Below are 27003 nucleotides of genomic sequence, written 5' to 3'. Positions count from 1 at the left end.
CAAATTGGTCAGACAAAATAAACTGGAGACTGAGAACCTTCTCCCTGTCACAACACAACGTCTGTAGCACGTTTGGCTGTCACTCATATCAGCTCCACAGCCTGTCCCTGTGTCAGAGGCACCAGGCTCATAAGCAGATTGTCACAGGAGGGTTTGTCACGGGGGATGTCCAGGAGCCTTACGTCGATGTAGTTGGCGTTGATGTAGTCAGAGTGAGGGTCCCCATCCAGCAGCTGCAGTCTCACTCTTGAGTGATCATCTGAAGGAAGGAAAGGAAAAAAAGTGACAGTAACGATAAAGAGGAGTTTCTAAGTGCTCTGGTGTTTCTGCTGGCTCCTGCAAGGGTGGTGTGGTGGAATTATGGAATGCCCTGAGCTGAAAGGGAGGAACAAAGGGAACTCCTGGCCTCAAGAGTCCCCCCATGGTAATTGAATAATTGAATACTTACAATAATCAAAAATGGAATAGCACCACATGCATTCCTGGTGCTAAAAGCCCTTTGTTTTGTGTTTAAAATGTGATGTTTAGATCCTTAAGTTAGTCATGCTCTAATCCTTATGGAGATTTGAGACAGGTCACAAATGGTGCCTGGTTTGGGAGGTTTGGGATCTTTGCAAGGTGTATCTCCATGACAAAAAACATTTTCCTGCTTGGAAGCGCCAAACTCCCTTGGCTTCATCTGATCTATGGAAACTGAGGCAAGAGCTAAAACTGACCAGACCAGGACATAATTAAATAGATCGCAACAGAGATATAAAAAATTAAGGAGGGTAAAATAACAATGAAACCCTGCAAATAGGAAATGGATAAACCCAGAAACTGGAAGGAAATACAAATTAAATCAGAGCAACATTCCTTTATGCAACCCACAGCAGCAAAATGGCATCGAGGCAGTGTTGAAAAAACCAACAAAATCAGAAATGTTCATCTTTTTGAGGAGATTCAAAGTTACTTTAGATAAGGCAATAAAATAGCAGAGATCAATCTTTTCATCTCCCAGCATGCTCCACAGTTCAGATGCAGAAAGGAACTACCCCAGAGGGCAGATTATGTCATGATTTTCCACCAGGGGAATATTTTGATCTTTCTGTGGAACAGCTGGTGCTGGGCTCTGTCACAGGAGATACTCCAGAGCCAGGCTGCTGATGTGATTTGCTCTGGCACTCCCAGCACTGGCATGCAGTTAATTGCAGAGCTGCTTCTAAGGGCCAGTTGCTTGGCAGAGGCTGCTGGGTTATGGGGGTCACTGCTGGCCATGCTGTGCTCATTTTTAAATGATTTTTTAAAAGAAGTATAATGTCGAGTCCATTAAGTTTATTTCCTCCCTACCAGCTCTATGGAGCACAGCTCTCAGTCAGAGCAGCATTAATGTTTAGCAGCACTTTGCAGAACAGAGGCCTGAGCATGATTTACATTCAATTAAAAAGAATCACAGCAATGAAACATAAAAATATGAGGTGTGATTCTGCAATAACTCAGTCAAAAGGGGTTTAGTCATGTCTTAATTAAATGTAGAATCAGATAATAATTGTGAAGACAGATGTGTGAGCAGCTCTGAAAACCAAGACTTGGACATATATTAAATATTCATTTGGCTGGGTAAAGGAATGATTCTACTCTGTTCAGCCACTGGGTGAGATTTACACACCTAAAAAAACCCCATTTATCAAATCCCATATCTACATTCAAAGGGGGCTCTGCACATGAATCCATCAAAAGCTCTGTTATATTTGTATTAATAAATATAACCTTTGTAGACACGGGGAAGGGGGATATTTCTCTAAGTGCTGATGTTCCCAATTACCTGCACTCAAGGCAGCTGCACCAGGAGTCGCAGTAAATCATGTGGTTAGACAGACAACAAAAGAATTTCTACTCGGAGCAATTCACACAGACAGACAAAGAGCTGATTAAACCGGACATGGGGGTGAAATACAGGGAAACTCCCGCAGACAATTTCACACTTGCAATTCCAGGCAGCAAACTAAACTTGTTAGGAGCCACGTGGAACAAAAGCAAAGAAAAAGCAAACCCTGGAGCAAATGCCTGGGAGGGGAACATTTACTGACTCCTCCCAAGAGAGCACTGCAACAACAGAACCAAAAATGATGAGACCAAAAATAATGAGACCAAAAAAGTGTCTCCAATGACAGGGGAAAAAGGATTTCAGGTTCATTTTTTAATGAGGGACACAGACAATGTCTGCAGCTGGAGTGCTCTGAATAACCCTGGAGGAAGCACCTGCCTCTCTTCATTTAATGGAGCCAAACATCAAAATTAAGTTTCAGCACTTGGAGGCACTCTTTGGAGAGAAAGTTAAAGCAGGCAGGATGGATACAACCAGAGGGAGCTGGATGGGGAAGGCCTGGGAAGCAGACTGAGAGCAGCTCCATGATGTCAGGCAATTGTGGATAATTATGGCTAAGGAAAAGATGCCCAGTAGGTGCAAAAAAGTGTCGTTGGTTTGTTTTCCTTTTTCCCTTTTTTAAAGGAAGATCAATGCTATTTTTTTTTTGTTTTGTTTTTAAAAGGAGACATTCAGTTCTAATCGTATTTTGGGACCAAATGAAAAATGCTTTAAGCTGAACTTTGCTTTCTGAGGACAGAATTCAAAATATTTCATTGCATATTTTACTAAAATGAGATTAATTCCTGAGGGAGATTTATTGCTCTTACAAGTGAGAACAGTGCAGCAGAAAAAAAATATCTGTGTGTATATGAAGTACAGAAAATATTAATGATGTCTTAATGGTTTCTTTAACCTTGTTCCAAAGTTTAGGAGAACAGTCTGGATAAAAGTTCATAAAATAAGTTTCCTTGTAAACATCTTTTTTCTACAAAAAAACTTTGGGATTTGACTAGGAAAAAAAAAAAAAGGCAAATTATTATGCTCTTAGTAGTAAGGATCTTGTACTTAGGGTTTTTTGCCTACAGATTTTAAAGAGCTATTTAAGGAACAGCAAATGCATTTATTATCTCTTCTCCCAATGGTTGAAACTTATTTCTGATTCTTCTCTTTATCCACTGGACTCCTCCAGCCAAGGACACAGAATTCTTGGCAGGCTGAAATTAAAGTGTAGCTCAACTCTTCACTGAATTTATCAGACATCACATCCCTGTGTGCTGAAAATGGACTCTAAGAATCATTAAAAATGATATCACAAATTCCGTGGGATATCACACAAATTCTATGGGATATCACACAAATTCTATGGATGTCACACAAATTCTGTGAGTATCACACAAATTCCATGAATATCACACAAATTCCATGAATATCACACAAATTCTATGGATGTCACACAAATTCCATGGGATGTCACACAAATTCTGTGAGTATCACACAAATTCTATGGATATCACACAAATTCCATGGGATGTCACACAAATTCCATGAATAGTCACACAAATTCCATGAATAGTCACACAAATTCCATGGGATATCACACAAATTCTATGGATAGCACACAACTTCCATGGGATGACACACAACTTCCATGGAATGTCACACAGATTCCATGAGTATCACACAGATTCCATGAATAGTCACACAAATTTCATGGGATGTCGCACAAATTCCATGGGATATCACACAAATTCTATGGATATCACACAAATTCTCTGGATATCACACAAATTCTGTGAGTATCACACAAATTCCATGGGATGTCGCATAAATTCTGTGGATATCACACAAATTCCAGGGATATCACACAAATTCTGTGAGTATCACACAAATTCCATGGGATATCACACAAATTTTATGGATATCACACAGACGTGCAAGAGTTTAGGCACTACAGAAGGAATCATGGAATAAAAGTGCTTGAAAGTTGGAAGATTTCTGTTCTAAATCCAGTCTGTCTCTGGAAGTGCCCAAGGCCAGGTTGGACAGGGCTCAGAGCACCCTGGGACAGTGGAATGTGTCCCTGCCATGGCAGGAGTGGCACTGGATGAACATTAAGGTCCCTTCCAACCCAAACCAGTCTGGAATTCTATGTGGGTTTTTTTTATTCCATGCCTTATCCCTGTCTCTGAGCAAGAGGTGCTCTCCACCTGTGTGCCAGCTGAAAGCTTCTTCATCTCTTGCACCCCAAAATTCTCTGATTAATTCACAGTTTTCCAGCCCAAAGCATATGGCAGTCATAGAATGAAGGAAATAAAGCAAATTTCTCCACTGTCTTTGTGTCACCAGCTCTGTAGTTTTTAGTGGACCATCATGAGACTTCAAACTCAGGGAAAAAAGAAAGGCACAGAAAGTTCTCTCCATCAGCTGAAGCAAAACACCATCCTACCTCTTCCCATCCTCAGCTCTCATCTGAGAGTTTTTATTCCCCTGTAATGTAATGGCTCTAAATCTTGGCAATATGGAGAGAAATCAAATAGAACCAAAGGTCCCATATAGCTTCTGGACATTTTCTCTTCTCCTGTAATAGCTTCAGCTCAACATCCCTCGCCCAACAATCACTTTCTGATGCTCTCTGAAGGTCTCAATATCTGGGCCCTAAAGCAGAATTAAATCATTTTGCTTCAGCACATAAATGGGTACACTGCCTACGCTTGTCCCCTAAAGAAAATCCTGGCATCTCCACAACTGCCTTTGTTTTTACAGCTTTTATAACAGTGCAGGAGCAAAGCTCATGGGCTCTGCTCATATAATAAAAGGTTCAAGCAGGACAGTTTCCTTCAGCATGGTAAGTCTGCATCTTCCCACCATCCACAGTGGATTTCTGTGCTCATGCAGACCCCAGATCCACTGCTCAGCTTTTCCTTCCCTTGCTCCAAAAACTGTTACAGATAGGAGGGAACGATGGAAAGCTGGGAGAGCTCTTTGAGTTCTCCTGCCCCTCCTCTGCATGAACAGATCAGCTCTCAGGCTGGTCTGCAGCTTTGGTTTGCAAATGTCAGAGCAGCAGGTGTTGGGGCTGGCAGTGTGAGCGAGGTTTTCAGAGAGAGGCACGGTGTTAATGCAGCTCTGGGAGAGCAGTGAGCCAGTAAAACAGTCCTGTAACTGTGCTGTTGCCCATGAGGCTGTAAAGACAAGATCTAATCTGCTGTGATTCACTGAGCAATGCTGCTCATTGCAAGGGCTTACAAACCCACATTTTAACATCAGTCTCTGAAGCCGCTGCAGAAGTCAGATCAAAACCTGACTTTCCAATTCACTCCCCAAAAGGCAGGGGATTTGTTGTTCAGGAGGGATGAAATGGTAAAATAAATAATGTTAATTGCCACATGCAGCCTTTTATTAAATAAACTGGTAGGGGCAAGCAGTGCCTGCTCTGGGTTCCACCAGCCACTGAAGTACAACAAAACAGCTCAGGGTATAACTGTGTTACACCTCCTCTGCCCAGGCTTTTGCCCAGTTTGTACCCACAGAGCACAGTTTGTTTTTCATGACCTGCCTGGAGGGAACCACTGCCCTGCTATCCTCAGCTCTGCTCTGGCTCCTGCCCTGACTTTACTCAGGGAGTTTGCCCAACTCACCCACCACTGGGGTCTGGCTCCAGGCTCAGCTGATAACTTTGCAATGGTTTTATAAAATATCAGATGAATTATATGCTCCTTCCTTAGGCATCCTTCTTTTCTTCTCCCTTCCAAGCCTTCTCAATATCACTCTTGAGTATTTCTAAATTCTCCTTGTCATCTTTTAAAAGAGCCCTTGTTTCCTTCTGAAACTCTTTGTTCTGATAAATATTTGAAGAGAAGAAAGCCCACTCCACCCTCTCAGCCCCATTCCGAAATCTCTCCCGACAGTCCTCAAACTTGAGCTCCTTTTCTGACACTTCACACCGTGCAGATTCTTGTTCCTTAGCTCTGATTGCATTTTGCATTCCCTTCTTTAAGTTCATCACCTCCTATCTGCACTGCTGCTGTATTTATATTTAGAGCTAAAAGGCTCACGTCACTCTTCGTTAGACAACAATTTGTCTTTGTGAACACCTTCTCTTTAGATAACATCCCATTTATCTTCCTTGATTTTGCTTCTTGAACTCCTCTCATTTCACTTGCAGTTCAAGGTTTTCTTCATGACCACCTTCAGCATAAATGAGATGGAAGCTTTTGTACACAGTTTTGCCTCTTTTCACCTCCTCTTCTGAATTATGCCAAGTGCTGCCTCAAAATCATACAGAGAAACAAATCCTTTCACATTTCCTTCCCCATGTCATACCACAGCAGTTCCATTTCAATCCAGTGTCTATAGCTGGATGATTCATCTGTCTTAGACTCATTTAATTGGAGTTAATTGTGCAGACAGGTGAGCAGAGCCTCTGCCTGCATGTCTCTCTTTGCCACTGGGCACAGAAAGGTCACAGCCAGGTGGAGCTGAAATTAAGGGAGACAACTTCCATGCTAATTGTAACATTCCAGTGCTGTCACTTCCATTTTCCACGTGGATGAGGAACACCGGTGAACTTGGTGACCTGCTCACCAACCACACAAAGCCAGCAGCAGAACTGGGATCACATCAGAGCTCACAAACTTCAATCTTTATTTCCAGATTCCTTCATCTTTACCACGGGGCCCCTGAACCGAGATGTTCTATGTCAGTCCCCAAAAATGGCACATGAATCACTTATCTCAAGGCTTCAAAGAGAGGAGTGGTGATGTGTGAGGTGAGGTTTCTTTATGAAGAAGTTGGGTTTTTGGGTCAGTTGCTGCTGTTTTGGTGCTTTTTTGGTGTCTTTTTTTTTTTTTTGTGGTTTGTAAAATTATCTTTAGTAAAATCTATTTGTTCTACAATAAATACATTTTTAACCCAAGGAAAAAATATAGTATGAAATATATCACTTAGTATGACTTAATTTTGCTCTCAGAGCATTCTATAGATTTTTCCCAGTCATGAAAATCTATGGCACGATAATTTATATTCTGATTTCTTATTCTGATGGTTTCAAGCTTGGCTTCTCCAACTTGATTCAGCTCAGCCTTGAAAAGAATTAATTCTCATACCTCCTCTCCCCAGTCATTATCAGGAATAATGAAACACTGGTGAACTGCCTGGAGAGCTTGTGGAAAGCTCAGTTTTGGAGAGAAACTTTGGAAGAGGCTTGACAAATATCTAAGAAAAGTGGGGAAGGTGAATTTAGTCTTGCTTTGAAGAATAAAGCTGTCCTAAATGGTTTTATGGGCTCTTCCCTGCCCTGCAGTTCTGCTGTGTATTGATATTCCTGTAACATCAGCAGGAACTGATCACTGAAAGAAGTTTTAGTGCATTTTCAGTTGCCTTATTAGGATCCTGAGGCAGAAGTTAAGCTTGTCCCACCCTTCAAACCAGCTCTCTAGGACCAGCAGTGACTGCTCCACTGGCTACTGACCACAAGGAAGAAGAAAACCTGGTTTCTGAGCCACAGCTGAAAATCTGATCTGTCTGCGGCTCCTCTCTTTGGTGGCACTGGAAACTCTGGGTTTTGTAGGGAAAATAGAAAATGGACATCATCACATAAAAAGTGACAAAAGGATTTAACCCTTGAGCCACAAACCTAAAGCAGAAAGCAAGGCAGGTAGAAAATGTGCAACATGCAATGATGTTATGAAAAATAAGAATTAAAAAAACATGAAATAAAATAAATCCCTGGTGAGCTCCTCAAACACAGCCTTCTCCAGAGCACACAGGTAAGCTCTCACAGGATGCCAGTTCAATGTGAATTTACACCTACAGGAGATTATGTTCCCATATCTGTTCTTGTTGCGGTTCTCGTCTTCCTTGGCCGTATCCCAGGACGCCGTCTGCCCCTCGGGGAGTGCCTGCAAAATAAACAGTAAGGGAGGGTTTAAAACACCTGGAAAAGGCCTTCAGGTGGGGGAAGAGGCCTAAGGAAGAAGAGCAGGGCAAAAATAAAGGAGCTGCATAATTCAGCTGACCAAGGAAACACTGTTGGTGAGGAAAGGGCACCTCCACTAAAGGGAAAAGCAGAGCTCGTGCAGACCATTTGCATCTCTTGTCTTCTGCCAGCCAGGAATCATCTTCCTCCTGCTACTTCCCATCTGAAATGATCAGGGGAATTTGTTTCTGGCTGCACAGTCTCAGGTCATCCTCATTTCCCCTGTAGAACAAGACTTAGGGAGATTTCACTTGACCACACCTCTAGGAAAACTCAGATGGTTGAAACCCAGTGCTCAGCCTTTCATATTTAAGCTGAAAATAGAGTGGTTTCATCTATTTCTGTGTTAATACTGGGTGATGCAATACAAGCCATTTGCTGGATTTCTCTGGGGAAAGATAAAGCAGCTCAGGTTTTAGATCATGCATAAGAAAGAGAGGAAAAATGAGGTAAAGCATGCTCATGAAGCACAAGAATAAACAGCCATTTTCCTAAAATCTGCTCTTTCAGATGATGAAGGAAGAGGGAAAGGAACTGGCAGCACACAGTGCCACCCTCCCTCCAACTCAGCCCTACAACTATTCTGCACACCCTCACATGAGCCACTTTATCCTGGAGACATGTCCAGGAGGGATTTTCAAGGCAGAGCCTGGAAAGCAGCAGTTGGGAATGGTCCTGCCTTTCTTGGAAAAACCATGGGTGAAGAGAGCAGCCCCTCCTGAACTGCCTCTCTAGTTCTGCCTCCTCCCAGATGTTCCCCCTAACACGATTCTGCATCACTAAAATCATCATTGGAAGTTTTATGATTTCTGGTCCCTGGGGAATTACAGAGGGTTTATACAGAGTCGTTGTGGAGTCACATCTGCCTCAGCCAGCAGTGGGGAGTTTGACACAGCTGTGTTACAAAATGAATTTATATTCATCTTCACAAGCCACCCAGGTCTATGATGTGCCTGGATGCAATAGCAGAGAGACACAATTAGGATCTACAACACTGGTGTTACAATTAAACTTAATATGAGCAAACCCCTGGCGGAGCAGATCGCTGCGAATTTCCCCACAAAGGGTTCCAGGACAGAAAATGTCAGGCACTGCAGCACTGCCACGAGCTCTGTGACAAAGACAGGGACACTGAGTTCCGATTCAAAAGCCCAGGAGAAAGAGTAATAACTCTGTAATTGGTGAGGGCTTTGATCACACATATATTTCCTTTGCAGACTGTTGTTTCCAAAGAGCAGCTCATCTTCTGAGGAAAAACACCCAACCAAGAAACTCACACACAACAAAAAAACACCTCTGAGTGAAAGAAAAGGTGAAGAAGGCTCATTTTCATCTTCAAAGAGTAAGGAAAAAGGTGCCTTATTTTTCCACTAATATCGAATTACAGCAGATTGACCAGAGAATGGCAACTGTCATTAGGTGCCTAATCAGAGCCATCTGAAAAGGAAAAGAAATAAAAGAAAATCCTTTCTCATGACTTCCACATGGGAGAAGCTATCTTGGCCAGAGAAAATATATTCAGGTCCAATAAATCCCTTTTCAACAAACCGTATCCTTTCATTTGATTTGAACATGCAATTCTCCACTGAAACTGATGTTTTTATATTTGCTGATGGAGCCTCTGAAGATTTCAGAGTCCAGGATTTTTCATTCCCTTCAATACCACAGAAATCCCTGCTTTCCAGAGAGCTGACCAGCTCTGAAGGGAGGGAGCACAAACCACCTTTGCAGGGACACCCCTCACATCCCCACTTTTACAAACAGCAGGTGAACAAACTGGAGGAGCTCCAGGTACAACCCAAATAATTGGCCCATGAGATCCCAAAAAGTGCAGCACCAAGAATTGGAACTGCATTAAAAAGAAAGACAAGACTATGGATTATAATTGGCTTGCATTCAGAAAATGAGGAGCATGGCTAATGCTTTGTTCCTTCAGGTTTTTATGGTACAGTAAGTATCTCTATAATTGTCAAAAGAGTCCTCTTCCTATCTGCATTATCAGAAATGTTAAATCAGGACAGATCACTCAGGCACTGGTTTAATCCATTTTTCTCAGGAAATTCTCCCCCTTCTTTCTTTGACTTGGTAACAGAAGACTTTTAGTGTTCAAAAAAATGATGCTTGATTTTTAGGCTTTTTCTACTTCTAAAACTCCCTAAACTTCTCTTAGAGAAGTTTTGTGAAATCTATATTGAAATATCTTCCCACTAGTGGAATTTAGGTTACAGTGAAGCTTTTTAAGCTAAATTGATCTTTAATTTAACTTTGAGAGATCTATCCTTGTAATTTTAGCTGAAATTACAAGGATAGATCTCTCTAAGTCAGCTTCATCTCAATCAGGCTTCCTAAACACCACAGCCCAGCCATAACTGAACTGTTCCCATTAAACTGAGGCTCACTGCAAGCCAATTTGAATCTTGGATGGATGCATTTAGTTAGTTTCCTGTTTGCTTTTAATTTAAATACAAAACTCTAATCCTTCATTTTCACTGATCCACCTCAATGCTGCACTTTTGCTGCCAAAGGCAACAACATCAATTCACAACCTTCCTGTTCATCCCAAAGTGTGCCACAGAGTCCTGGCCCTCCCCCTGAGGCCATTCCCTTCTCAACAGTGGTGGAAAAACTCTTCCCACAAACCTGCTGGGAGCCAGAATTAAAAATTACCTGGGCTAAAAAACATAATGTGAAAAAAAAAGTATTTAATCCACTCATTCTGCAGTGTCCCATCATAGCCTGGACCATCAGATCTATTCTTCTGGCCACATGCAAATGTGCAGGCAGAAATCAAAGGGTTAAAGTCCAGGGGTGAATTCCACAATCTGAAGGCTCTCAGCACTAAGATGTTTGAGGAAAGGAGCCACAAAATCTAAAATAACTAAACAGTCTCAGTAATGCAGCAGGAGAATGTGCATTAGTGACATCCTAAATCATAATGGAAAATGAGTCTGGATAATTAAGCCTATTATCTCCTTAGCCAGTAATTGGTGCTTGCAATAAGTCTGTGGGACTGGTCCCACAGCTCCCAACAAATCAGAGCTGATGTGTTCTGGAAAAGGAGCTGGTGACATTTAAATGTGTCCTGTTTAAACGTTTATGGCTATTCCCAACCCCAACCAGTGCCATCTACACCCAGCACCGCTGACAGATTTTTCTCCTCTGCTCCTCTTGTTTTATCACTGAACAGAAGCAGCAGCCAGAAAGGCCCCTAAGTCCCACTCTGCCCTCAGGTGCAGCGTGCAGCCCTAAAATAACACAGGCAGGGAGTGCTGACAGATTCTCCCACTACTCACACCCGGTTAACACTCATTTCTCACCAGCACTCACACCCCTCACACCATCCCCTCCAATTCTCAGCTCCTCCTGGAGCTACCAGGAATGTTTTTCTAGATGCCTTCAGCAAAACAAGCTGCCTGTGCTCACATGTGTAGGTGCAGGCATCCTTTAAACAAATATGGAATGCAATTTCCAGGTTACTCAGGAAGGCACAGAGATAAGAGATTGTCATGTGTGACTGATATGCTCCGTTCAAAGTGATTTTTCATGAGAGTAAAATTATTTGGTAACATGTCACTAAACAGGCTGCAATTTATGCTATCAATTTGCAAAGTAAGTAGAAAATCAGCTCCTTAGAAGAAAAAAAAAAAAAAAAGAGCATATTTGGAGGTGACACTGATATTAGTGTCTGCAAACACACTTTAAAAGAGACATCAAATTCTTCCTCGAGATTTTATCAGCTGCTCTGCAAAGCATCTTGCAAAGCCAATTTTGCAGCTCTGTGCTCCTGCAGATCCCAGGCTGAGCCCCCATTCCCAGGCAGCTCAAACCTCCCACCTTCCAGGAGCTCTCCTGCTCCCTGACACCCTCCCCACTGCTATTTGGAGCTGAAGTGCTGCCTCCATCCCATCTCCAAACCCAAATCCCACCCTGGAAAACGCCTGCATTTATGGCTGATGGAAGGGTGGAACACCACGGGGGATTTGGGAGCTCATGCAAATCTCTGTACTGCCATCATCCTTACATACATCTGCAGACAGCACTTTCTGGGGAAGGCAGAGCTCGTGGAGCTGAAAGTTGCATTGACATTTTTCATGCTAATGTGCTATTTTGATAATTACCCATGCCAGCACCAGAAAATTACATATATGCCAGCACCTGTTTTCTTCTTGAACATCAAGAAATGGATCTTAGGGCATCTGTAATGGAGCTCAGTGCAGCTTTGGGTACTCCTCATGGAAATGGAGGCCAAGGAGGGGCTAAGTGAATCTCCTCAGAGAATTATTAACCTTCTTCAATATTAAACAAAGCTCTTTATATTGATAGTTTAATTAGCATGGTTGATTATGGGGCAAGAGTGCCTAGACCTGGTTAACATCCAGTTCCTGAAACATGTGCTATGACAGTTTTTGATGCCATATGATTAAGAAAACACTCCCTGGTGAGGACCAGGAAAAGACAGGCTCCCAATTACAGCAAACCTCAGCACTGAGGACACAAATCCCATGGACTCATACTTGCAGGGTGGAAAAGTGAGCTGTTTTCATTAAGGAACTTATTTTCACAGCTGTTACATTATTTTTAAATAGTTTTAATGCCACTATGCATATTAATCTCTTATTGCCTTCCCACGAGCTTACTACATTCATTATAATTATCACTTGCTAGAGCTGAGTCTCACATATGTTTGATGCTATTTCCCTCTTCTGTTTGCTCTGCTCTAAATATGTTTTCCTCTTCCAAACTATTCCCAACATCATGTCTTTTGGTCATGTGGATTATATTCCTGGTCAGTTCAGCTTGCAGGGGGAAGAGGTGAGGGAAAATAGGGCAGCTTTCATTTTTCCAGCATAGGTTTTACTCATCTCCTCACACGGAGTTGGTAGAAGATGTCAATCAAGCCTATTCTGAGCCAGAGGTTTGATCATATTGGAACATTTCCCCTCCATTTAAGCTACACAAATACCTGCCCTTGACTTGACAACTGAGGTCATTGCCCTGTGATTTCACTGATCAATTATGAGAGAGGACTCGGAGCTCCCAAAAAGCTCAGGCAAACCCCCTTGCTTTTCTCACAGCCTGGCTCACACTACTCAAGGAAAACATCCATAAGGAAGGGACTGTGGGACAGCACGTTCAGCACCTGCTGAATATTCACTGTCTGCTCTCCATGGGACAGAGGCATGAGCACAGTGGCACCCACTCACTGCTGTACTGGGCACCTTCTCTTTGGAACTGAGGGCCTCCAAAGACTGATAGTGCTGCAAAACCCTGCCCTCAAACCAAAATCAGGAAGAGTACCAGGAGGGTGAATCAAGTAAAAGAAGCTCTCAAAACCAGCTACTCTCCTCTCCCAAGCTTCTACCCCTCAGGAGTGCAACTTCCCTACTCAGTTGTGAAAAACCCCAATCACTTGTTCTTAAAATTTTAAAAGTTTAATAGTAATAAAATGGTTATAAAAATAGTAATATAATTAGAGTAATAATAATTTGGACAATTTGGATTAGGACAATGTGAGACAATAGAAACAAAGAGTTCTGGACTGTTCTGGTACCTCTTTCAGGGCAGCACAAGCCCGAAAAAGAACCCACGTTAACAGAGGATTAACCCTTAAAAGCAACAGCCTGTTGTATATTCATACACCTCATCCATGGTGCATCAATTCCATTCAAACACAGGATTCTGTCTGGGCAGTGTCAGCTTCTGCCTCTGAATCCTAACAGCACCTTCAAGCCTGAGCAAGGCAGTAAGAAGTTTGTTTCTTCTGATAATGGGGCAATAAATTCTCTTTCTCTGAAAGATTCAGGTGTCCTGTGGCTGCTGTCTGGTGTGAGTCCTTTCTTTAAAAAAGTATCCCACATAGCATAGTTTCTATTTTAACATATTTTTATAACCTAAAACTATATTTAACACACTACTTAAGAAAATTAACACAGCATCACTTTCTAACACAACACAGATAATATTCATTTTAACATTTGCAAAAAGCCAATCATAAAACACACATTTCTCACATCAGTCATGTAAAGAAAGGTTCCTCTCACCTCATACTCCTCCTTGAAGCCATAGCCCTGTCCCCTCTTCATCTGGGTGATGTGCTGCAGCAGGTCTGCCACTCGGATGGCGGGCTGGAACTGCCCCCGGGGGTAGGACATCTCCACGGGCTCGCAGCTGCGGTACGGGTGGGTCTGGATGGTCAGCGTGGGCTGGGCCAGCTCCCCGTGGCTGCTGTCTGTGGGGAGACAGGGGGCAGAACAAGCTCTCAGCTACCTGATGCTCCCTGTTTCATCCTCTCTCTGTTTATTTAACACCACCCCACAGGCTGGTGCGGGCAAAAGGAAGTAAAGAAATGAATAGAAAATAGAGGTTTACCTAAAATGGCAAGAAGGACTAAATCACACTTGTCACCGACATGTTCTATGAAAAATCCTTTCCTTAGGATTTTTTCCTCCTGAGAAGCTGAGAGGCCTCAGGAACAAAACACAAACAATGATTCTCTGCTGCTGTGGGATGCACCAGGTGGGGCTGGGATTGGTCTCTGTGGTTGTTTCTAATTACTGGCCAATCCCAGCCCAGCTGTCCAGACTGTCTGGGTCACAGACAAACCTTTGTTATTCATTCCTTTTCTATTCTTAGCCAGCCTTCTGCAGAAATCCTTTTTTCTAGTCTTTTAGTATAGTTTTAACATAATATATATCATAAAATAATAAATCAGCCTTCTGAAACATGGAGTCAACTTTCTCATCTCTCCCCTCATCCTGGGACCCCTGCAAACACCGTCACACACACTTCAATATTGTTTTGTGTCAAGCAGACAAACCCAAAAAGACAGGGAGAGAGGGAACAGCCAGTCAGGCTGACAAGGATATGGCACATCAAGGGTGAGCTCTCCACAGCAGCTCCAACAGAGCTACACAGCTACCTCCCAAACCTGCAAAGAACATGGCTCAGAGATACACAGAGATGAGCAAGAGATCCAGGCAGGATTTGGGGTGTACAGCATGAGATAACTGAGAGGGACCCCAGTGAGCAGCAAGCAAATGATTAGCATTTCAAATAAGTCAGGATGCTCAGGCAAAGTCAACTGTTCTGCTAGTTCAGGCCTAAAATTTTGTATGTCAGTGACAAAGATGTAATATCATCAGGAAAAAAAAATAAACCAGCATAAAATATAGTTATCTTGTGTGCCGAAATTTAAATTTCAGATATGTAAACTTAATAGAAAAGCAGGTCATTTTGAAAGAAGTGGATTTAAAGAAATCTATCCCTGTGCAGATGGAATTGCATCCTCATATCCCCAGCAAAACTGTATGCACAAGAAAATATTCCCAGTGAACTAACAGAAAAGAAATAATAACTTCAATAACCAAACAATTGACTGTAACAATCTTTAACAACAGGAACTCAGACTAAATGAAAAATTCAATGACTTATCTAGCAGAGCTGTCTAAATTTAAAGTATTTGGCCAAATACAGCACTGTTTTTTCCTAGGACTGCAGGGATCTGAGATGCTCAGCTCCTTTCACACATAAAACCTGCATCAATTCTTTCTGGCCTTACCCAGACCAAGGTATTAGCAAACAGAAGGTTTGCACCTCCCTCAGATTGTTCACAAAAGCCCCTTGAGCTTCCACACACAGGGTTTGTTTCTTACAGCAAGTTCACTGACAAAGAGCTGAAACACCACCCCTTGAGAGCAACACTGCAGCCACGTTTTTAAAGGGATAAAGAATAAATAAATCAAATTGCAATTTCAGGGTGATTTCTGTGAGGCAGAAATAATCTTGGAATGCTCTTGTAAACATTGCTCTGCTGCAGAAACCACTGTGGTGTTTGGGCAGGGGCTGCCCATGTCCCTCCTGCAAAGGTGGGCAGGAGCAGAGAGCTGAGGGCTTCCCACTGTGTCCTCAGCACAGACATGACAAATAGCAACTCAGCTGGTGTATTATTAGATTTGGGGAAGATGTGAAAGCAGGGATATGCTCTGTTTGGTAGCTGCAGGACTGTGAGGAGATAGGAATGCCAGCAGTGGACAATGCTGCAGGGCAAGCTCATCAGCACTGGGACATCAACAGGGCTGGGGGGTCAATTATCAGAGATAATGAACACAGCCTGCTCCTCTGAAATAAATTAGCACAGTGATCATCTGCTTTGAAGATTAGACTCCTGAATTTCAGGATTTCTGAGTCTCAGGTTCTCACAAACACAGTCATATTCCCAGGACACTCAGAGATTTACAGAACTATGGCTCAAGCAAAGCAACCCTCAAACACAAAATGTGAATAAATTTGGGATTTAAGGAAGAGTAACATCCAAAGCATTTGTATAATCATCCCTAATGCTCTGACTAATGACAGTGTGAGAACTCTGAACAGAGGGAATTTCAAGGCTTATTAATTCCCCTAGTTGGATTCGCTTTCCCAGTGCATCTTTGCTCCCCTATTCCCTATTAACCTCCTGTAATGAAAAGGAGAAGATTTTTATCGCGGGCCATTTCCGACAGACGCACTATGCTTAATTTTCCATCATTAGGTTTAATACAAACCCAATTTCACAATTGGCTTCTCTGAGGAACCTGCAAGTAATGCCACATTTTTATCAGCCCCAATTAAAAAACATTATGAGATCCCAATTCGAGAGGGAGCCTTAAAACTAATGTGTGGTTCTGGTGCTAATTCGGGCAGGGCACACGCAGAGCACGGGCCACTTGTAAAGTGGAGCAGATCAGCCAGCTGCTTTGCAGGCAATTACTAATTTCTCTCTTCATCAGTTCCTTTAATTCTGGTGTACTTGGCTCTCTTCTCAGAGAGATGTGTCACAGGGAGAGGTGAGAGCCAGGAAAGTGGTGGCTGGTTCTTTTCAAATAACTTCTCTTAAGGTAGGCACTCATGGTGTGGAGGTGGGACTAGAAGAAGGTGCTCAGCAGCAAAGAGGGGTCTGTCTCTGGCCTTTGAGTCCATAGTGACACAGAGCTGGTCTCTTTGGTCAATGAGATAAAAATTGGTGCAAATCCCACTGACTGTAGGAACAGCTCTTGTGGCAGAGAAGTTCAGAATGGTTTGGGCTTGGAAGGGATCATCTTTTTTCAATATCCCAGGTTGCTCCAAGCCCTGTCCAACCTGGCCTTGGACACTTCCAGGGGCAGCCACAGCTTCTCTGGGCACCTGTGCCAGAGCCTCAGCACTCTCACAGAGAGGAATGCAAAGTGTGATCTGTGGCAGCACCAGCACTGTTTGTGTGCCTCAGACACTCAAGTGATTCTGCTGGAAGAAAAGCATCACACAGTGTGGGTCACACCCCCCACCCTGGGACACACAGCTGAAACTGTTCAGGCCTCCTCCAGTCCTCTGTGACAAACACATCATGCATGGCACCTGAGCTACCTGCACAAAAAAACCAAACCCAACCCCAACAACAGCAGCCGCGCTGGACTCTCCCACCAACATTTTATCTAGGCCAAGGGAAAGGCAGAGGGGCTTTTCTGGGCACAAATTGCTGTGTGTGAGCTGAGCTTAACACGTCCATGTTCTGCCAATAAAGCCTGCAGCAGGTTGCACGTTGTTCCCTCTCCATCTAATCCCCCCAGGAGTGCGGAGCTAAGCGCGGAAATGAGGCGCTCGCGGGGCCGGCGCCTCTCAGGATGTGTTTGCAGCAACTCTGTGAACAATTCAAAATGCAGGAGGGAGGGAGGTGGCAGCAAACTAATCTCTCACTAGGACAGTCAACCACAAGAGTCTTTGGAGGGCTGGCAAACAGGCTTTGCTTTTCCTTCTGCGTGCAGCTACAGCGCACATCTCATTCCTTTTGGCACCATTATTACTGGGAAAGACAACAAAGATTCCAGCAAACTCAGGCTGCTGCTTTAATTGTTGCACTAAAGGCAAATTAAAGTAATTTTCCACAGTCCCTTTTCTCTGTCTGCTTCTCACAAACATCTCCCCAGTCCCTGCAAATGAGAATGACTTTGCAGGACAAACTGGCCAAGGCTTTGCACTAAATTTTTGGCAGTGCCTATAAAGCATGTGTGCCTTTGGTGAGTTTTCAGTGAGAAAAGCAAAATGGAAAAACAGCTTTTGTTTTGTTTGTTTGGTTTTTTTTAATAGGAAAAATGCAGGAAAGAATTCACTCTAATACTCAGAAACTACTAAATGTGGAGGATCATGCATCAGGTGGTTTTTTAAATTATATTACTTATGCACATTTATCCTAGTTATATGTCCTTGTGCTTTTGATAGGAACACACCCCACCATATTTCACTGCATTCCATAGATGGAATACCATTCCAAGAAATAATCAAATTAAAACATTTCAGGAGGTGGTGATTCCATTCTGACCCCCAAAATTGTGGCAATTGTTAATTACCCTTGCTGACTAAACATTTCTTAATTACAATTTGATTTTCCTTAACTTTGATTGCAGGCACTGAATCTTATTATACCTTCTGTTAGATTAAAGAGCCCTCTGAGCATTTGAAATCCTGACCCATGCAGGCACTGATCAAATCACTTCTTCAGTCTCTCTTTGATAAAGTAAATCAATTGAGAGCTTCTGAAGTCTCATTAGGGCAGGCTGCTCAGGGCTCTGGTTCCTTCCTAGAACAATCTCTAATTTTCCACAGTTCTATTTGTGCAGCTGTAAATAAGGCAGGTATCCTGCATGTGGCTGGGAACATGCTGTTGATGACAGGATTGCTTCTAATATCAGCAGCTTGTGACAGCGAAGGGTGTTGCCAGCTTGTTTGTTAACCCTTTTCAGTGCCACTCTTACTCCACATGTAAGATGTGCTCTGCCAACTCAGATGTTTTGATTCTGGAAGCTGGCATTTTCGTGATCCCCCATCCCTGGAAGTGTCCAAGGCCAGGTTGGACTAGGCTTGGAGCAGCCTGGTCTAGTGGAAAGTGTCCCTGCCCATGGCAGAGGGTGGAAGGAGATGAGCTCTAAAGTTCCTTCCAACCCAAACCATTCTGTGATCAGCTTGAGAGTTCACCTAACACCCTGAGATTTTGTAGAAGACAGTAAATTAGTGATTCCCTGTCTCTCACATAACTTGGCTGATTGGGAAACTCTTCAGTCATGTGTTTAGTGTGAAACTGCAGGTAAGCAAAAGTAACAATGCTGAGCTCACATATTCTCAAATTCTCCCTCCCTGAAATGGTGCTTTTTGTGAATGCCTTCGCTGGGGAAATAATCATGAACCTGCTGAAATGAACCCTGAGGTCTTGTTGTGCCAAGAAGTAGCAGAGCCCAGCACACAGAGAGGACCTGGAGCAGAGTCACTCCAGTGGAATCTTCCCCCACCTGATGAGCAACCCTGACAGGGAGTTATTACTGCTTGCCTGCTGCTACACCACCTTGGGTTCTGCACTTCTGTGCTTCTCAGACAAGTAAAAGAAATATGTTTGCCTCCACAGAAAAACTGATGAACTTCTCCATAAATGTTACAGATAGGATGAAGCGCAGCTGAGAAATTAGATTGCCAGTCTGGAAGTGGCTCTGTATGATCAGAGCCCTGTGCAACATCCCAGTAAGGCTGCTGGGAGGGGTCCTGCTCACCCAGAGCCCCTTCAGGGATTAAAGCTTTAGATGCTTTTATAGAGATCATTTGTTTTGTAGACATGGTTAGACTGAGAAATGGAGATCTGGGCACAGAGTATGATGTTGTCTCCTGACCAGAAAACTCAGCCATGCCTCTCACAACTAAAAGCAAAGCTGCACTGCTGTGAGGCTGCAGAAGCTTCTCTCAAAACTTTTGCTGTAAGGTCCACAAATTCCTCCTGTGACTGAAATGGCAGAGCTATCATATCTGCTTATATTTTTTATTCTCTCAGCCTTGGCAAGTGATAAGATGCGATACGACACCGTTTGCACAAAATAAATTATGTTTTGAGTGGTGTTTGTGATGGATTTAATTACACACAGAGCCAGTCTCTCCACACTAGAGCAAAGGCTGTCAATTCTTTGATATCTTCTGAGGGTGACTAGAGCATGGCTAATACCTCTTCCCTCTACACCAGGGATACGGTGCACGATGAAAAATAATTTGCTTTTTTGTGTGTGTCAAGGCTTTGTTATATGATAAATACCCAGCTCTAATATTCTATCTACAATACCAGCAGAGCTATGGCAAACTGAAGGCAAAACACCATTTATCTAATGATATCAACTGAGCTCTGAAAGGGCACATTCCTTAACAAAGCCTTCTGACAGCAGGCCTGACAGAGCACAGAGGGTGCACCTTTCATTTCAAAGACATGAAGAAGCCACATGTCCATAACTTTTTAAAAAGTAATTTTTATACAGATTCTAGAACTTTGTAAGAATTGCTTGGTTAACACCAAACATAAGAATATTCTAATCTTATAAGAGCATTCTAATAAGAATATTAAAGTATTCTAGTATTGCAAGAGTATTCTTACACAAGAGTATTCTGATCTTACAAAAACTATTACATACATTTTCTTCATCAGGTAACATAGAAGAAAATCCTGTTAAAGGTGCAAAGAAGATGTTTTGGTGAGGTGGGCAATGATTTGGGATTATTTGGTAGAAATGTAACTGTGAAGCTCTTTGGGTGTGTGGAGCTCACCAAGCCAAACCTGTCTTTGTCTCCCAGGTGAAAAGAGGCTCCCAGACCAACCCACCTTCCAGAGACATTCACTTACATCTGGAAAACATCTGGAAATTTCAAACCAGCACATGAAACCACAAGCCACTAAAGACTGGAAGAGAGACGTTTCCAGTTCTGCAGGCAGGAAGAAATGAAAGAGAAATTCAGCTCAAGGCTCAGCCTGCAAAGGTCTGAACCTTTGGGGCTCACTCTGCTCCTGGCCAACCTCAGCACAGAGAAGTGCTGGGAAAACCTCTCCCACAGCTCCTTATTAGAGGCTGACTTGGCCTGGAAGGCTTCTGATGGAACTGAGCAGGTGAAACCATTGAATTTTGGAGCATCCATTGCATAAAAATCACTGATCCCACAATAAAAATTCAAGAAATAATCAAATTAAAACATTTCCCAGTGACAGAGGCACCTGCTAAAGCAGCAATACTGGCTTCTTAACATCTTTGACTTATTCAAAATAGGCTGGGGGTGTACACACAGCAGACTGATTAGGGGTGGGCAAAAAAGCAACAGAAGTCTAAAATCCATGGAAAATTTTTATGTCTTTCTAAGCACAGCCAGTTCTTTGTCTGAGACTGTTGTATTGCACTAACTTTGTGTCAGAGAGCTCCCTCTGCTTGTTCTGCCCATCTGCAGGCACTGAAATCCCTGTCCTCTCTGGAGGGTTGTGACTCTTGTGAGCATCCTCATGAGCAGCTGGAATAAGAACAAGGCTCCCTGTCCTTTCCTGCTGCCAGGAGATGCCAGTGGATGCAAGGGGAGGACATGCTGGTTCCCCTGCAGAGATCCCCTGATGAGATCTCCTGAACATCTTCAAGAGCTACTGGACATGAATCCTTTCCCTAAAAATAATCCCTAAGGTTGTGCTACCTCATCTTCAAGTGAAAATCTGCCTCATGTATTTTTTAGTGTTAGAAATTCCCTTCTCTAGTGAAGATGTTTGAGCAAAACATTTAAAATGCAGAGTTGTCCACAAGTGGAAGAGAAAATGGCTTCACTAAAAACATTAATAAAAAAGTATTAATCAGGAATTGGGCTAGAGGCAAATCCCAAATCTCCTGTATCTTACATGTCACAGCCAAGCCTAGGGAGCCATGCCATACTGCAAATATAGAACATTTATTAGCAGAAAGCATAATAGATGGGAACAAACAGTACTGAATTGCAGGTACAGATATTGGTGGTGGTATGACTAATCCCTTTTCAAGATATGCTCTTCTTCCCTGGGAATTAATATTAATAAACATCAAAAATTAAACTTCTTTTGCTCATACCACAACATCTAATATCTGATGGATTTGTCTGAGAAACCAGAATGCCAAGGTTATAATTTGTGTGCAAGTCACAAGATAGAAATTTCTCCAGAGTAAGGGGCTGTTTCACAGGCTGTTAAACTCAGGTGGAACTGGGACAGTGACCAGTCTGTGTAATTCATGTCTTAAAAGTGCTCTGTACCTAACTTCCCATGTGTAAAAGAGGGATATCAATCCTTACACAAGATATAGTGCTTAGCAGAAATTTGAAACATTTTTGAATACATAAGCACAATGATTAGATTATGGCTGATTAGATCCCTATTTCCTCTTTTTAATCTATAACAGTTGGGGGTTTAAAAGTTTTGTGGGTTTTGCTGTGGCAGGAGAAGCACAGAAGGAACCTGTTCATTGCTCCTTGAGTTTCAGAGTACCAGGAGTGCAGTTCACACCTTAATTCCATCAGGGCAGAGGGGGGAAAACAGCTCCCCCAAAGAATGGCCAGGTTTTCCCAGATGCCAGACTGAGAGAGTTTGAGATCTTCCATCAAACTGCAGGTCAGGGCCTTGTTTCTAAAGTACAGCCAGAAGAGAAATCTGCCTTTAGGCTTTTCTGTTGGTGGCACTGAGCCTCTGGGAAATGAGAGAAACCTCCTGGGAAATGGACACCTTTCCTTCCCCATCCCATTCAGGGCATCTTGGCAGGCAGCAGGATGGGTGTGTGTGTTGTGGCAGCCCCTCCAAGCCTCTGAGCCAAGTGACAACCAAGGAAGAGCCACTGGCTGTCATTTCTTCCTGATCTAACTGTGGCCCTTCCCCATGTTCTGAGTGATGCTTGAAGCAGTCACGGTGGATTACTGTGTCTGGAAGGAACATTTATTGTAGATGAACCAAAATGATAAATCCCACTGGCTAGATTCTGATCAGCCACACATCATCTTTCTGCTCCATAGTGGAGGAATTCATAAATCAGAGAATCAGAGAGGTTTGGGTGAGAAGGGAACTCAAAGCTCATCCAGTGCCACCCCTGCCATGACAGGGACACCTTCCACCATCCCAGGTTGCTCTGAGCCCTGTCCAACATGGCCTTGGGCACTGCCAGGGATCCAGGGGCAGCCACAGCTGCTCTGGGCACCCTGTGCCAGGGCCTCACCACCCTCACAGGGCAGAATTCCCTTCTGATATCTCATACAGCCACAGAACAGCCTCCTCTCAGGACCTGTCTGTTTGTTATCCTCTCAAATCCATACCTGACTGCCTGAAAGATTTAGCATTTAACTCCCAGCATACACAGAATCAGGTGGAGCCACTTCCCAAAACCCAGCCAGGAATTTCTCCAAATAACCTTTATCCATGCAACTTCACCCAAAACTGCAGGCTCCCACCTGCTGCAGACATGCAAATCCTCACTTCAATTTGCAACCCTTGAGGCAGGTCCAGCTGAGCCTCACACACAGCACAGGGGGGTGGTTTTAAATAGAAACAGGATAATTCAGACTAGACACAAAGAAAAACCTTCTATAAAAAGGTATAGGTGGCCCAGAGGGGTGGAAGATGCCCCATGCCTAGAAACATGCCAGGTCAGGTTAGAGGGGCTCTGAGCAATCTGGTCTATAGGAAAGGGTTCCTGCCCATGGCCTAGAGAGCTTTTAAAGATCCCTTCCAACCCAGACCTCTGGTTCTGTGTCAGCTGCACAGGCACAACCAGCTGCAGGAGCCAGAACTGAGCCTAAGGCAAGGCAGAGAGTGGGAAAGGGCCCAGAGCCCCAGATCTCATGGACATGAGGAACAGCGAATGCCACCGTGGTATTTTCTGAAAAATCCCTTTGCCAGGATTTCCTCTCCTGGCAAGATGAGGAGCCTCAGCTTCTCCATGGTTTGCTGCTCTGGAATGTGGTCTGGAGATTGTTTATCCAAGTGTGTGAATTGTTTTTAATTAATGACCAACCAAGGTCCAGCTGTGTTGAACTCTGAGGAGTCAGTCATGGGGTTTTATTATTCATTCTTGTTAAACCTTCTGATGTGTCCTTTCTCTTTCTTTAGTATAGTTTTAGTATAGCAGAATAGAATAGAATAGAATAGAATAGAATAGAATAGAATAGAATAGAATAGAATAGAATTAATATAATATAATATTAAATCAGCCTTCTGAGAACATGGAGTCCAATTCTCATCTCTCACCTCATCCTGGGGACCCTCACAAACACCACAAACGTATACTTGAAAAAATGACTAAACCTTAATTTATGAATTTTTCTTTCCTTTGAAAGCAATTAACAGCAATAACAAAACACGAATGGAACAAAAGTTTTCTGACAAAGCCATGAGCAGAAGATTAATCCTGATTTTGGAGTGTTATTTTCATGCCACAGAGAGTGTGTTTGCCCTCCAGCTCAGCCCAGCACACCATACCTGTCCTCTTACCTAGCAGCGTGGTCGATGGGACGGTGTCTGATGAAACTTTGAGATGGAATTCCGTTCACCCACACGACAGGGATCAATGGAAATCAACAGAGGATCAACAGGGAAAGAAAAGTTACAGAAAATGAAAACAAGGTTAGCTGTGTCTCACACTCAGAAGCCTGGGTCTATTAAAGGTTATATTGGGTAACGTACAACAGCAAAGAAAATTTAGGAATGAAAGAAAAGTCTGGCACTAGTACCTGAGTAGTAGGAATTCAACATAGATTTGCTCTGAAGGGTTTTGCTTTGGACAGAAAATGAACAAGGAGAGGGTGATGCTAGGTAGGAAAGACATAAGGAAAAGACTTTAGACATATATTAAGAGAGAGAAAGAGAACAGGGAGAATGTTCCTCAAAGAACACAGTAATATGGGATATATAAGGCTTATCAAAATGAATTATATTTTTCATTTCAACATGCATATTACATTTATTACATTGTCATCATGATGGATTTTCTTTAATATAAGCACTCCAGACCCCAAATAGAGGATTATAGTTACTGTAAATCAATGTGTTCCTAAATAGGATACACACAGGGCTACATTCATAGGTCTATATTCTAAATGTTCTTCTTTTTTTTTTAAACCAAAGGAGCAAACTTAGGGTTTTGTCTCTAGGAGGAAATTTCTCAAAATGACCCCCAGAATACAAACTACAGAGAATCAGTATTGACAGTAAAATAAACCTGCTCAAACACAATGTACCATAAAAATACACAGGTGGAGTAGCAATTTTTTTGGTTAAAACATTCCAACATTACAGGGGACTTGTTCTTCAACCCAGGACTGTTCATGGCAAATCCTATAATCCCTTCCCCAATGAGCTGGGTTCTGCCAGCAGAACAAGCATCCTTGCCTTCTCCCATTACAGCATTAACTTTCTCTGGACAAGAATCCACAAATTTCCATATTAATCAAATATTTTTTGAAAGGAGGAAGGGCTCAACATCTTCGTGGTAGATTCTTGTCTTGACAGTAAATTTATGAGGCTGGTTTACACCTACAGCAGCAAACATGCACATTCTTATGGTAATCCATCACTTTTGAAGGCATGTTCTTTTGTTATCACTCTGCATTCACTCTCAGAGTTACAGGCATTTATATATCTCCTCCTCAGAATGTTGGGAAACAAGCTAACACAAATCTCAGTACATCAGAAAGATGACAACAGATAACACAGGAAAAACTATTCCATAGCCCAGCAGAAGTAGATAAAACTCACTGCACATCAAAGTAATTTCAGAAGCAATTTTTTGTAGCTATGGAGCAAACACTGCTTATAAAAATCAAGTTATTCTGAGGGGACACCCAAAGAAGTCACTGGTCTAGGGAGGCCCATAAAGTCAGAATTACCTCCTGAGCAGTTTGTAATCATCTAGTTCATTAACTCCCTCTCGTTCTGCATTCTCACACCTCCTTTTCAGACCTACATGACTTGGAAACACCTTAAAACAATGAAATTCCTGAGGGTTTGGTCTGCTGGAGCTCTGCCCCAGCTGCCTTAAGCCACAAAGTTCCTCTGCTCTGGGGCCTCTTGCCCTTTGCCAGCCTGAATCAGACCCTTCTCTCACCACACCTGGGAGGTGGCCACCTTTCAGATAACATCAAACAAGGTCTAAACAGAGCAGTTGGTTTGCCCAGTGTCACAGGGCTTGGGGCAGGACTCAAGGTCTTCTGGAATTTGGGAGTGTAAAAGAACTCACAGGGCCATGCTGCCCTTCCAGAGCTGCTGGGGGTGAATTTCCACATAAACACCTCATGTCAGTGAGTTTGATTAAAGATGTTACCCACTGAGGTTTATGACATGAATTGTGTTTGTGACACAGGGATGTGACTTTTAGATTCAGATTAAAAGAGAGGGAAAAAACCCAAGCAAACCCAAAGAAAACCAAGAAAAAACCCAACCCAAAACCAAAACAAATTAAAAACCAAACTAAAAAACTAAACCAAAACAAAAATCCCCCAAACCCCACAAATACAAAAGAGAAGCTTCTTAAAACTTTGGAGAACTTGTTTCTGAAATCAGTCAGGTTGTATAATGAGATGTATACACAGGGCTGCTTTCTAACTAGCATTTCTCACAGGCACTCGGGTCTGTAATCAAAGGAAACACGTCCAGAGAGGATTTCACATCAGGGTAGAAATTAAGACTGCATTAAAAATTCTCTTTGTGCTCCCTGGAGTGGCACGTGAGGCCACACAGATCCCTCCAGTCATGCAGAGTGGTGAAGGATCCTTCCTCTTCTGAAAACTATTCTTTAATTTTTATAATATTTCCTAAACTAGCAAACCCCACAAGAATCCCATGGAAGCCAGTAAAAGGGAATTTAGTACATTTTCCTTTTATGCCTTTGATAAAATGTGAGTTTGTCTTTTATTTTTAAATTATTTTAAGAAATTTTTAACTAAAGGAAGCATGTCATGTCCACAACCCTACAAATCCTTAGACAGCATTTGGCAGGTCACCTGATTAAGAGTGAAAATTATCCATGGGGCAGGAGTAAGAACTACATCTTGCTGTGCTTGTCTTTTGTGAAGACCTTTACATCTCACTGATCATAAAATCATGGAGGATTGTGGAAAGGTGTGAATTCTGATGTTTCTTGGTACAAATGGATCCCTTAAACCCTGAGTGCCACTTGCCTACACCTCCCTCTCATCTTCTTGTTCTCATAAGTGAAATCACACTGACTTGGTAACTTTTGGTAGTGGTTCCTACTGCACTTCCAGAATTCCCCCACTTCCAGAATGCTCTGCCTGAAGCATTAAAGCCCCTCCTTCATCTGTGTCCCTCCTGCAGGGTGCCTGCAGAGCTGTCTCCCCCAAAATGGGATGTCACACA

At 42.8% G+C, this 27003-nt stretch overlaps 1 protein-coding gene across 1 annotated transcript in view; it reads right to left on the bottom strand.

The window, feature by feature from the left end:
* Window positions 1-27003, bottom strand: part of PTPRT (protein tyrosine phosphatase receptor type T) — a 473718-nt gene that overhangs the window by 30918 nt on the left and 415797 nt on the right. Inside the window, exons 17-20 of the mRNA XM_050982229.1 lie at window positions 24121-24156; window positions 13868-14055; window positions 7662-7749; window positions 183-259 (exon numbers count right to left, since the gene is read on the bottom strand). Of these exons, the coding sequence (XP_050838186.1) occupies window positions 183-259; window positions 7662-7749; window positions 13868-14055; window positions 24121-24156 (389 nt within the window). The remainder of the gene's footprint in view (window positions 1-182; window positions 260-7661; window positions 7750-13867; window positions 14056-24120; window positions 24157-27003) is intronic.

This window comes from Serinus canaria, chromosome 20 (assembly GCF_022539315.1).
Source record: "Serinus canaria isolate serCan28SL12 chromosome 20, serCan2020, whole genome shotgun sequence".
Classification (NCBI taxonomy): domain Eukaryota; kingdom Metazoa; phylum Chordata; class Aves; order Passeriformes; family Fringillidae; genus Serinus; species Serinus canaria.
This window is presented reverse-complemented; position numbering and strand designations above follow the sequence as displayed.